Genomic DNA, 13,464 nt, shown 5'->3' with positions numbered 1-13,464 from the left:
CATTTGACCTCCGATGAATCTGGAGATAACTTTCGTATTTGAATGGGCATATCAAAAACAATTTTCAGATAATCTATCAGAAAATGGTTGATGCGTTAGTCTGCTGTAGAAGTGCTAGGTTTGAGTCCAATAGCACCTTAGAGACCTACACAATTTTGGGGGTATAAGCTTTCAAGAGTAAAAGCGTCCTTATGTATCTGATGGAGCTTTGACTCTCAAAAGCTTATGCCCTGAAACCTTGTTGGTCTAATCTAATGCGCTACTAGCTCTATCATCAGGAAAGAGACCCACTGGATCAATCCAAATCTCATACTACATTGTGTTTCCAACAGAGGTCAGTCAAGATCCTTGTTGAAATCAGCATATAAAGGGAAGTAGTTTTGTCCTGCTCCTTCCCCCTCCCCCATTGATTAGTGTTCGGGGGTACATTTCAGTGTCCCAAATTCTTTGCTTGATTTCAGATGTACTTTTAGAATAACCAAGGCTATTAAGCCACAAGGTGAATAGCCAATGGATATTAATTCCTCTGAAAGAGACCTTTTCTGTTTTACTGAAAAGCATGCATTAGGGTTAAAGCACAAGACCCACATAAGAGAAAACAAGCTTCCACCAGTAATTGATCCTGTGGGTCCATGCCTTATATTCCAGAGAAATTAAACCTGCCTCTAGCAGCAAAACTTCATTAAGAACACAGCAGAGGACTGCAGGTACGGCTCTCAGAAATGTGGTGTGAATTATTTCAAAGGGTCTATTTCAAAGGGTCTACGTACATAACTGGGATTGATATAGTGTCTGTGTAAAAATACAAATATATTTTAAATCTTCTGCTGGTAAACACAACAGTTCTGTATTTAATATAGTTAATGGTCACAAAATCATTATCACAATATGATGCAAGATCCCTTGGCTTACATTGGTACCAGAGAGACAAGAGCTTGGCAAGGGCACAGCAGCTTGGCAAGATCCCTTAGACTTATACTGGTACAAAAGAGTAGTACTGAGTCATCTGCATAAGTAAGTCTAAGAGTAGCCTAGAGGCCAGTTTGGAGGAATGAAAGCTGGGATCAGATAAACCTTTAACTATTGAGTTAACACAATTGGATAGAAAGGGGTGCTGAAATACAGTCATTTGACACCACTATAAATAGAAACAGCGCCTGTGTTTTCATATGGGTATCAGATAAAAATTAGCAAAAGTCTATATCAGATTCTTCAAACGTATTCCATAGTCCTCATGCATGTCTTTCCTCTAAACCAGGGGTAGGAATACCTGGCTCTCAGATGTTCAAGATTCTGATTCCCCATCAGCCTCTGTCCCAGCATGGCCAATTGGCCGCTGTTGTTGAAAACTGATGGGGAGATATGGATCCCTAATTTATCCTGGAAAACACAGATTCTACTCTAAACCCTATATTCTATATTCTTCTGCTTTTTTCAAACAAGATATTCTGAACCTTCATCATTTAAAAACTCTCTTCTGCAGCTTTTCCAGTTCTACTGTTTTCTTTTTGGTATAACAGAGGGAGTGATTTGATTGTACACGGTATTCAAAACATTGTACAAAACTGTAAATCGTAGAGAATGATGTCGCTATTACGATATGGTCTTTTAAATATTTCTGGAGGAACCGGGTTTGATTCCCTGCTCTGCCACCTGAGCTGTGGAGTCTTATCTGGGGAATTCAGATTAGCCTGTACACTCCCACACACGCCAGCTGGGTGACCTTGGGCTAGTCACAGCTTCTCGGAGCTCTCTCAGCCCCACCTACCTCACAGGTGTTTGTTGTGAGGGGGGAAGGGCAAGGAGATTGTAAGCCCCTTTGAGTCTCCTGCAGGAGAGAAAGGGGGGATATAAATCCAAACTCCTCCTCCTCCTCCTCCTCCTCTTCTTCTTCTTCTTCTTCCCCTCCCTCCATTCTTTTCATAGGAGACAAACGGGGTATCCCTGTGACTGTGCTTTAGCACCTATACAATTTATCTGCTCGGAGATGAGGGGAGAGTGCTGTTCAAAGTTTCTTGCCACACAAATGTCTGAATAGTGCAATCAAGTGAAACGGGCGTGGTTTACAAGCTGTGCCCACACAGTGAATGATCATCTGCAAGCCAGTTGCATTAAAACATGGAGATATACATATATACAGGAGCAACTGTATGCCTGCTTTAATAGACGGTGAAAGGCAAAGTTCTACTCCATACAAATCCAGAGTGTGCAGATCCCATCATTGTGGCTTGGCCACAAAGACTCCCCAACAGAGCACAGTTTGTGTAAAGTAAGGCACCATCTCAGAGATGCCAGGAATAGAGTTTCAGTTGTGACAGGCCCAGATGGGCCCTTGTCACCATTACAGATCGAAGCTGGAGATCCCCCCCGCCCCTCTGGCCGTACTGCCTAGAAGTTCAGGCTACAACCTTGCTTTATATCGCTGGGTGGGCCTAAATGGATTTGGGTCACAGGAACGGCATGTTTGTTTTTAAAGCGGAGAGATGTTTGCTAATATAATCATTACATCCTATGTAGCCTCCCCTCCCTGGACTTCTATACTTAGCCCAGAAGGGATTTTCATTCTGAGCCCTTGTATTTGGCCTGAAATCAGCTGCCCCCATCTCACACATACTCAACTGCAAATAATTCGCACGTGCTGAATTTTGTCATTCTCCCCCTCCCCCTTTAATGGAGCTTGAGACTTGGGTGTGTGTTTTGGCGGGGGGGTGTCTTTCTTTCCCCCCCATCTCTCACTCAGGGAGATGATCTTGCCGGGCCAGCAGCACCCAGGAGACTGGTTGGCCGGGCCCGTGGAGGGTGATGCACGGCGACAGCTAGAAGTTGGATAGAGTTTCAGCGGCCACTCTATATATAAAGCAGCCAGGGCCCCTGATGTCACCGCGCTAATTAAATTCCGCCGCCGGGCCGCTTCCCTCCGGGGGCTTCTGCGGGGAGCCCCTCGCCCAGCTCCCGCCCGGAGGCTGCCCAGAGGCGCCGGGCCAGAACACCATGATGGACCTTTTCGAGCCGGGCTCCTACTTCTTCTACTTGGACGGGGAGCCTGGAGGCCTGCCGCCGCTGGACGTGGCCGAGGGCTCGCCGCTCTACCCGGGCAGCGAGGGCCCGCTCTCGCCCTCCCCCTGCCCGGACCAGCTGGCCCCGGAGGCCGGCGCCGACAGCAGCGGCGAGGAGCAGCAGCACGTGCTGGCGCCGCCGGGCCTGCAGGCGCCCCACTGCCCGGGCCAGTGCCTGGTCTGGGCCTGCAAGACCTGCAAGCGCAAAGCGGCACCCACCGACCGGCGCAAGGCGGCCACGCTGCGCGAGAGGCGCCGCCTCAAGAAAATCAACGAGGCCTTCGAGGCGCTCAAGAGGCGCACGGTGGCCAACCCCAGCCAGCGCCTGCCCAAGGTCGAGATCCTGCGCAGCGCCATCAGCTACATCGAGCGCCTCCAGGACCTGCTGCGCCGCCTCGACCAGCACGACAAGAGCCAGCCGCTGCTCCTGCCCCCCGACGGTGCCACCGACGCCTTCAGCCCCAGGCCGGCCAACGTAAGCGCCGCCTCCTCCGCCGCGCCCTCTGCCACGGCCGGCCGCCGACGGCCCGGCCGCCTCCCTTAGCCCCGCAGAAGCAAGCAAGCAAGGGGAGGCGGGCTGGCGCGCAGTCTTTCCCCGCCCTCCCCCCCCTCAAGGCCTTTTTTTCTCCTGCAGATGCCCCCTCCCGACTTCCTGAGCACTCCCTGCGGCGCCGACTGGCCCGGCGGCTCAGAGCAGTCCAGGGCGCTGCCCCTCAGTCCCAAGGAAGGTAATGCCGCAGGCGACAGGCTGGGGAAGCTGGGGAAGGGGCGAGGGACCCGCTTGCCGAGACTGCCGAAACTCTCCCCTCCCTCGGCTCAGGCCAGTGCGGAACGGAGTTCCTGGGAAGGGGGCCCCCGAGGCCTCGGCTCTTACAGCATCGCCGTCGGCCTTCGGCAGGCACCTGCCCCCGTCCCCCCCTCCCCTCCCCGCGGCGCGGCGCGGCTTTGCCTACGGCTTGTGCCGCTTGCTCCGTTGTCAGCGGGCTGGCCTGAGAGGGTGGGGGCGGGCAGCAGTACCTTTGCCGCTCCAAAAGACCTCCTGCAACCCCAGCCCTTCTGGGGGAGGGGGAGCCCCATGTCGCGCGGAGGGGTTGTCATGTGGGCTGCCCGTGGGATCGCAGCCCGAATGACATGCCCACCCTCCAGCTTGCTCTCTTGGGTGGTTTCGATGGCATTTACTACGGAGTATCAAGAGGAAAGCGGGAGTTGGTTTCTTCCCTTCTTAGATTTGTATAACGCCCTTTTCAGGCTCAGGGGCGGTTTCCAGTGTCTAATAAACCAATATATGACACTTGATGCCAGATAAAACTCCTGCGATCTTTAAATTAGAGCACGTGAGTTAATGAAGCGCTCCGCTCACTACGTATGCATCAAGTGCCTGCGGTTAGTCTGTCGGGGCCGTCGGGCTCCCGTTTTCTTCTGCTGCTTCAGCCCGTGACCCGTCTGGGACGATCGAGCCGCTTCTTGGCCGGGATTCGAAAACCAGTTACGGAAACTCCAGTCCTGCTCGATTCGGCGAGAGGGCCCGGCAGGGATTGGGACTGGGGCCGCAACTTCGTCCATTCTGACGTGCCAAGAAACCCAGTGGTGTGGGGAGGAGTGGAAGGAAGGCACGCGACAAGTCGGCAGGGGTTTTGCCGCCGAATAAACAGAAGGGCCGTCCGGTATGGACGGCGTGAGCAGTTTCGCTGACCTGCTTTGTGGGCACCGCCTCGCTCCTCCGCTCCTCCCCTTTTTATCGATCCCAGATTTAATAAAATTCTCTCTCTCTCTCCCCCGCACCCCGCACCCCGTTATGCACTCAGGCGCGCCCCTGGTTGACACTTCGGCTTCCAGCAGCCTTCGTTGTCTCTCCTCCATTGTGGACAGCATTTCCTCCGAAGATCGCAAAGTGCCCAATGGAGAGGAAATGGTGGAGAAGTAGCGCTCTGCGAGTATTTTTGGAAACGGGCTGTGCCAGCCACTGGCCACCCCTTCGCCCTTGAGACTCAATCGAGAATTAATTTAATCTTCTGGTGATCCGGGTGGGGGGGGGGGGAGGTGATTACAGGATGCCAAAGGAAAGGCATCTTCTTAAAAGGAAGATTTACCCTCCGCAAAGGGCACAGACCAGCTTTCCTTTCTGCCCTTCCAATGTCAGAGGTATTTTCTTCCAGCCTCTTGGATGTAGCCTCGTCCACCCACTCTGCTTCCTTCAAAATTAATATATGGCCATGTGAAGATCCTCTTTGTATAATAAGATACAGAAAAATTCATTCCTGTTTGAATGAAGTTCACATTTGTTTTTTTATTATTTAAAGAAAAAACCTGAGGGTTGTGTTTTGTGTGTATGATGTTTTTGTATATAATTTTAGTACTTTCCTCCTTTTTTAAAAAAAGCAAGATGAATATAACAGGTGGCTTGTGATCTTGTACATAAAAGCCTGATAAAGTGTGGAAGGCTGTGAAATAAATGTTCAAAATTCCATTTGTGTGTAAAGGTTGAAGATTTGTACATAAAAGTTGTTGAAAAGTGTTGCCCACTTCAGAGTGATGAAACTAATGACTCTGAAGTGTGTGCACATGGGGGGGGGGAGTGGTGGTGGTGGTGCAGATTTCTCTTTTCCAGCCCTACAGGTTAGAACCTCTTTTTCTAAATTAATCCATTAATTTAAATCAAAGGAGTATCAGTTCCTTAACAGGATGCCTTTGAAGGGCAGCCTTCCTTTCAAATTGCTTGGCTGGACTGATAGGACAGTGATAGCTAACCTTTTCATTGGAGTGCCCAAACTGCAACCCAAAACCAACTTATTTATCGCAAAGTGCCAACAAGGCAATTTAACCTGAATACTGAGGTTTTAGTTTAGAAAAAATGGTTGGCTCCAAGGGGTGTAGGGGTGTATTACTCAGGAGTAAGCTTGGTGGTCGTAGGTGGCTTTGCTTTGGAGCAACCGTGCAACTCTTCCAATGGGTGAATCACGACCCTAGGAGGGTTTACTCAGAAGCAAGCCCCATTGCCAGCAACCGAACTTACTCCCAGGTAAAGGATCGCGCTTTAGTTCTTCGCATGAAAACCAGTGGGTTTTAACAGAGCTGAACAGGGTTTAACAGCACTTAACTACACTGCTTCCCCAAAACTAGGTCTTAGGTTTAATGCTAATAATCGAGCGGCCCAGGCCAGTCTAGTCGCCCTGGGAGGGTAATGGAGCAGCCAGACTGTAAGTGGTTCCAGTGGAAGCCCAGGAAGCCCTCCGCTGAGCGCCTCTGCTCTTTTTAAATGAAGGAGAAAAGTTTATCTGCCCCTCCTGGATTGGGTCTCATTTTGAAAAGAAATAGGAATTCCCTCTGCTTTGGAGGAGAAATGCCTTTTCCACCACTGAAACAGCAGCAAGGCTTCGGACCACTTTGGGCACTGGCAGAAAGAAACAAGGATGGAAATATTCCTCCTCTACCTTCCCCCTTGTTTTTCTCAGAATTGATGGTGGGCTGCCGAAACTCTGACAGGAGTTTGGCAACTCTCTGGGGAGGAGGCCCCTGACAGGAAGGGGTTAAGTGGCCTAAAGGATGCCAAAAAAAAGATGACTCTTATTAGCCGGCTAAGAAAACAACCCGCTTCTGAGGCCTGGGAGGCCAGGGAGGGAGCCCCCCCCCCTTGTTTATAATCTCAGAGCCAGGCTGCCACCAAGGAACTGCAAAAAGTCCTTCCCCAAAATGCTTAGCAGACAGAGAGACAAGGGCATCCAACCCCCCCACTCCACCCCACTGGCTGAGCCTTGGGAAAAGCTGCACCTGAGGGACAGGTCTCCCTCTTCCCATTTAGTCCCCTGGGCCTGCTGGCCAGGGCTCCTGTGGAAGTTGGGAGACTGACTTCAGCAGAAGGTCTCTTGCAGCAGTGCTGGCTTCCTCACCCACCTGTCCGTTTTTTTCCTCAGGCCCCACAAGCATAGCAGAGGCTGCAAACCACGGCCTGATCCACATTTTTACATTTTCAGAAACTCGGGCTCCCAACAGCATCCCAGTGTTGCTGTTGTTTGAATAGGACAATCTTAATTAAGAAATAAAGAAAAATTGCTATTATTTGTCCATAATCCAACTCTCTCTCAGAGATTAGAGGCTGTAAACAGAGCTATCCTGGGCATAAGACAACCTTTGAACAATGCAATGAACATTGAACACTGTTGTTGTAACTCTCAGGAACTCAACGGGGAATGAACTCTAGAGAGACTGAGAGAGTTGTCAGGAAGCTGCGGGCAACTCTGGGACTTTATCACCCTGTACAAAATCCCTATTTTTAAAGCTGAACTCTGGCTTCTGCAGAGTCCCATTTATTTAAGCAAGTGGACCAGAAAAATGGATGTTTCACAACCAAGCTGTATTAAGCTATAACTTGTTGCTTACCTGAATTCTAAGATGCAATATGCTGCAAGCTTTCTTTCTCTGTTACCACCTGTCTTTAGTTATGAAAATCTTGTTGCATGGCTCTGTAGGCTGGATAGTTTTGACTTAAATACATGCATTAACTTACATGGCCTTGTAAGTTATGTTCCGAATCTAGCTCTCCAAAACTCCCAGGGGCAGAGGTATTCCTGCGAAGTTCTAGATTCCAAAGCCATATTTCCTTTAAGAATATTAATCTCCTGATTCCTGCTGCTACACACTGTTTACAACATTCCAAACAACCTTTCAAGTTCTGCGGGTGCATTAAATATACACATTGTTTTCTATACGTTGCCTGCACTTACAAATAAATGTGTGTACGGAAAAAAAATCCTCCTATACAATCTTGCCATTTTTTCTTGAAAAAAACTTTAGAAAAGTCTACAGAGCCTTTGACAAATGAGTGTGTGGGCAAAATATGGATGGTAGCCTACTTTCCCACTGATATATGTAATTCTAGGTAGATTAAAAATTTGAGCTTTTTTCAAAATCAAAGAGTAAAACGCCATATATATATATTTAAAACCATTGTCTGGCATTAAAGAGTGTTGCTTTCTCCTGGCTGAAGGCTTGGGAGCGGGGAGCTTAACTGCACTGCAGCAATCTGCAGGCTGGAAGGAAAACACCCCATCGGATATTTTCGGCCAACCAAATGGTGTGTGGCGCCCCCCCCCCCCCCCCCCCCGCAGCCTTTGTCCTCTGCGGCAGAGTAACGTGAGAAATTGTTTGGCCCGAGGGGGGCTTTAAGGAGGTTTCTCATTAAGGGAAGACAGTCTGGTCTCTTTCCCCGCTCCGAGCGGTGGCGACCCCCGGGGGCTCTGGCCCGGGCCGCGAGGTGTCTTTTGATGCCCGTGTTTGCGTTTGATATTAATATTGATCATCTTTATCTGAATCTACAACCAAAGCAAACAGGCTCCAGCGGGAGGAGAGCGGGGCAAAAATAAGCCGGGTCGCCTTCAAAGCGATCCGGTTCCGCACTAATTGAAAGTGATTTCCCTCTTGGGTTGGTTGAAAGAGGAGGCACCACCTGCAAAGCTAACCAGAAAAGCCTCGGACTTGTTTTTCTTGGCATGCAACAGACCGTGGAAGCCGGAGGCCCCTTGCCGCTCTCTGCTGCTGCTGCCGGCTCCCTGCGGCTTAGGTCCTCCTCGCACAAAAGGCCGGCTCTGGACCCTCGGGGCTCTTAGAGCATCCTGGGCATCTTTGGGAACAGGTATTGTCGAAGGCTTTCACGGCCGGATTCAACTGGTTCTGGTGGGTTTTCCGGGCTGTGTGGCCGTGGTCTGGTGGATTTTGTTCCTGCAGGTGAAACATTAGGAACAAAATCCGCAGATCCACAACCACACAGCCAATACCTGACCAACTTCCATTAAGGAGCTGGGGTTTTTTCGCGGACCAGTAGCCAGACAGACCCAAAGCATCCTGATCGATGGCAGGCAGTGAACTGGCATGTCCAGCACTTGGATATTCTATTTCGAGCCCCCCTCCAGCTGCAAGGGACAAGAAAGAAAAGAAAGCAATCCTGCAGTCTCCTTCCCCGCCCCCACACCCAAGCAGGCCTGGATCCAGCCTTCACTGCTTTCCCCACCACCTTTGTGTACATTTTATTTGGGAGCCAAATTAATGACTGACTGACTGAGACTTTTTTCCCATCCAAAATCTTCTTAGCATGACCCCACTGCAATGTAAGACTGACCCTTTTCTCAGCCGGCTTATGGTGATGTTCATGTGGCATGTATGCAACATTAAGTCATGTTTGCCAACTTATTTCCACAAATCCAAAGGAAGTCAACCCCAGTTCTGCCCACAAGCTTTCGAGTTGTGCCCCCTTTCCACCCCACACCTCCACTTCAGAATACCACGAATCCCAGATGTGGTAAAAGCAACAGGCACAACAGGTCTGGTGTGACTCTCTCCACTTACTTGTCATTTATTGAATAGGAGCCAGTCGGTGATCCTTGCTGGCTTGTTTTGTTTGCTGAAGGAACATGCGTGGAATGCACCTCTAGCTGCTGAGAGGACCACCTCTTCGGAGGACTTTTGTTCTCCTCCTTATGTTGCCAAAGGCTGCCAGAAAGGCCTAGTGGCTGAGAAGTTTTCATCCCAAAAACGGGTCCATTTCTTAAGGCACCTTAAGATTCAGGCAGTGGCATTCAGGGAAGTGTATGTTTTGTGGCTTGAGGCAGTGTTTAATTTCTTAACAGTGTTTAATTTCTTAACAGGAAAGTGAAGCAGCTCAAACATCCATAGGAACTCACCGCCCCGCCCCCCCCCCCCTCAGCCTTCCTAAGCACCGATGAAGTGCCTTCTAAATTTCAACCAAACCAAAACGTCCTTCTTTCAGTCTAAGGAATGAGATGGGGGTCTGGGTTTACCTTTATCTGTTACTTGTAGTACTTTAAAAACAACCACCACAATGCGGAGATACAGTCATATCTGTCGGCAAATAAAACTGGGTTTTGACTGGCAAATTCTCGGGCATCGGACAACTTTCTCAAATCCACCAGACCACGGCCACGCAGTCCGGAAACTCCACCACAACCAACTTTCTCAAAGGTTTCGGCATTATTGTGAGTGACCAGAACGTGCACAAAGTCATCCGTGACCAGATTATACACGTTCACACGTAGAAATGGGGCATGTGAGCACCTGAGCAGCATCCACAAAGAACTGCCTAAATAGTCTGACCAAAATGCACACTGGTGATGTTGGAGGATTCGCCCACTGAGAGGGGCGTGCAGCCCCTTTGATCCTCAGTAAGTAACAAAGCAGTGGGTGAGATGTCCTCTTTGCAACGTCAAGCTTTCCATTTGAAAACTATGCACCGGGCAATGCACCAAATCCTCTGTTGAACCGCTTGTGCGCGCACCTTCGCAACAGTGCTCCGTGAATGTGCACCCACCGTCAGGAGGAAGCAGACCCCCAGCCGGGCCGGCTGATCCGCAGCCGGCATTTGCAACGAGGCGCCCTGCGAGATCAAGTTTATTTGTGCTCCAAACATAAATCTGTAAGCGGGTCTATTTTCGCCACTGGGAATGTGCTAAATCAAAATCCCGCTCCAAGCGAGTCCTCGAATTACAGCTGATCCCCTTCCCACACACACACAAAAAGTATTTATTTGCTTGCTGAGCGATTCCTCCCCAAACTTCGAGGGAGTCTTGGCAGCAGGGCTGCATCTACGGAACCAATGACAATCAGCTTGCCTTTGGCAGGTGGATTCTCTCCGATAAACATGTAGAGCCAGGAGAGAATTATTTCATCCAGACCCCTAATCAGTCCGCAGTCACCATTTTGGTGGCTTCTAGTTTGGGAGCCATGACATTTAAATGTGTTTTAGAATGTGGATATCAGAAGTCCACTATGGGCAAGTCGATCAGGCTTTGGGATATCTTCGGCAGAGAGCCTCTGAGTCTTCAGAGGCTGGGCACCCCTGCAGGAAGGCTGCAAACCGGCCACAGCCTACTTACCTGCCCTGCTTGTGGGCTTTTGGGTGTCTCTGGTCCGCTTTCAGAAACAGGGTATGCCAGAGCAGAAGAGGGCATCATGTATTTCCCAGAGGAAGCCCCACTACAGCCAACCAGTTCTGAAATGGGGTAGAGGCTGGGGTGGGAATGCGGAGTGCTGTAGTGGTTTAGATGACTGTGCTTTGGAATGTGAATCCCTTCTTTCTTCATCCATCCATGAACGGCAACTGAGCTCTGGAGAAGCAACTGAACCAATGCTGGCCTAGTGGCCTTTTAATGGGAGCTGCCCTTGTAGAGGGCATAATTCTGGAAATGTATCAACTCGAATCAGCATCCTAATTCGGGAATAAATCCAGAGTGACTTTAAAAATAGTTTTGTTTGGGTTTTTTTTACTGTTTCAATTGGGAGAAACTTGTCTTCGCTAAAATGAAGATCCTCTAAAACTCAAGGCACCTCTGTGATTTTACCCAAATATTTTTTTTCATTGGTCCATATCATCCACAGGCTAGAGTTTCGAATGTTTAAAGAAGAAAAGAGAAAGAAAGAATTGCAGTCCAAATGCTATGTATAGAACATAAGAACATAAGAAAGAGACTGCTGGATCAGACCAGAGTCCATCTAGTCCAGCACTCTGCTACTCGCAGTGGCCCACCTTGGGAGCTCACATGCAGGATGTGAGAGCAATGGCCTTCTGCTGCTGCTGCTCCCGAGCACCTGGTCTGCTAAGGCATTTGCAATCTGAGATCAAAGATGATCAAGATTGGTAGCCATAAATGGACTTCTCCTCCATAAATCTGTCCAAGCCCCTTTTAAAGCTATGTTGTATTATTACTATTATTACTATTATTACTATTATTACTATTACTATTATTATTATTATTATTATCATCATCATCATCATCATCATCATTTGATAAACCGCTCAACCCCGGAGGGCCCCCACTATCCAGGTTAGAGGCCATCACTGCCTCCTGTGGCAGTATATTCCAATACAGTTCCTGCTTTGGGTGTAATTAATACTCAGCTACATTCAGATCAATGGCATAATTTCCTTTCATCCTGGGTTAGTTAATTTAATGCAATGCTTCACTGTTTTCATACTCTTGGATCTTCACTGCACCCATGGACATGCATTTACAAACCTTCCTCTTTTTTCTCTCCTTTTTTAGTCACCTGAATGACCTGTTGAAGAAAAACTGACACATGGCCAACCATGTTAGGGACCTGCCACAGTCTAGATTAAGTTGCACTCTGCATCATTTCTCCACCTGAACCTGCCTTAGATGGGGCCAAACCATTGGTTCATCAAGGCCAGCTCTAGAGGCAGGGGCCTTTCACATCACTGGATCCTTTTTAAACAGGAGATATTGGGGACTGAACTTGAGACTTTCTGCATTGCTAAGCCAATCCTCTACCACTGAGCCACAGTTCACTCCCTTCAGTGGTAGAGGCCCACCATTCGTCCACACATGATGCAGGCAAGGGCCTGAAATGCCTTCTTTTCTTCCTCAGCTCTTTGGGCGTCAAAATTTAAAAATGAAGGTTTTCCTTAGGACTACCCTCTAGGGAAAGGGATGAAAGTGTCACCTTGACAACTCCACGGGGTCACCATAAATCAGCTGTGACTTGGCCACATGCAGACACACATGTAACAGTAAAGTGGTTGACCCCTGTTAATCAATGGCAGGGAGGGGGTGCTGGGGCTGGAGGGTCTTTTGACTTGGGCCTCAAAGCTCCAAGAGCTGTTGTTGTTTTGGTATTCGTTGAGTTTCACAACTTGTATTTGTTACTGCTTTGTTTTGTTTTCATACTTTAAGTTTTATCCCACTTTTCCTCAGAAGGCAGCTCAGGCCCTGTACCTCATTTGCCCTTCCTTCTTACAACAACCTGGCGAAGTAGGCTAGGCCTGAGAGAGTGTGTTGCTGACCCAAGGTCACCCAACAAGCTTTCCTTGTGGAGGTGAAGATTTGAATCTGGGGCTCCCAGAAGCTGGTCCGCCCTCCCAACCACTACTCCAGGCCGGCGGGCGCTGGGCGTTTTCACCACTCCGATCTGTTTCTTTCTTTTCGTCCCTCCAAAGGCAGACGCAGCTGGAAGTCGGAGGGTGGCTGGCCTCCCCACAGAGGGCCGGGGATTTTCTCGCAAGGCCTTGCCTGGTGGGGGTGGTGGGGGTTGCGGGGGGGGGGGGTGTCTGCTAAATGCCAGTGCATTACCAGCGCTGTGAAGGCCCCTCCCCGCAATCCAAGCGCTTAACTGGGCCTCTGGGGAGCTGGCCGGGCTCGAAGTTGTTCATTGGGGTGGCGCGGCGAGGGGGGAGGGAGGAGGCTGGCGGCCGGCAGCTGGATCGCATCTGTAACGGTGCGAATCCAGCACTTCCTCCTCCTCTGACCCCCCCTGGCAAGCTGACACCCCAGAGGCCCGGGAGACGGCGAGGGCCTGCCGAAGGGGGCCGCTTTGTCTCTGGGCTCAGGCTCGAAATCAGCTTCTCAGGGCTGGGCAGCGTCGTCCCTAGCAAGAGTCCTCCAGA

General features: G+C 49.7%; 1 protein-coding gene across 1 annotated transcript; it reads left to right on the top strand.

Moving 5' to 3' along the window:
* Positions 1–2,794: 2,794 nt before the first annotated feature.
* On the top strand, positions 2,795–5,521 carry LOC125435707 (myogenic factor 6-like). The gene is made up of 3 exons (XM_048502027.1): positions 2,795–3,531; positions 3,691–3,784; positions 4,862–5,521. Exons 1-3 carry the CDS (start codon positions 2,992–2,994, stop codon positions 4,978–4,980), a joined length of 753 nt encoding a protein of 250 aa, XP_048357984.1. The 5' UTR covers positions 2,795–2,991; the 3' UTR covers positions 4,981–5,521.
* Positions 5,522–13,464: the final 7,943 nt, after the last annotated feature.

Source organism: Sphaerodactylus townsendi, linkage group LG06 (assembly GCF_021028975.2).
Source record: "Sphaerodactylus townsendi isolate TG3544 linkage group LG06, MPM_Stown_v2.3, whole genome shotgun sequence".
NCBI lineage: Eukaryota > Metazoa > Chordata > Lepidosauria > Squamata > Sphaerodactylidae > Sphaerodactylus > Sphaerodactylus townsendi.
The sequence above is the reverse complement of the archived record's forward strand: the minus strand, read 5'-3'. Positions and strand labels throughout refer to the sequence as shown.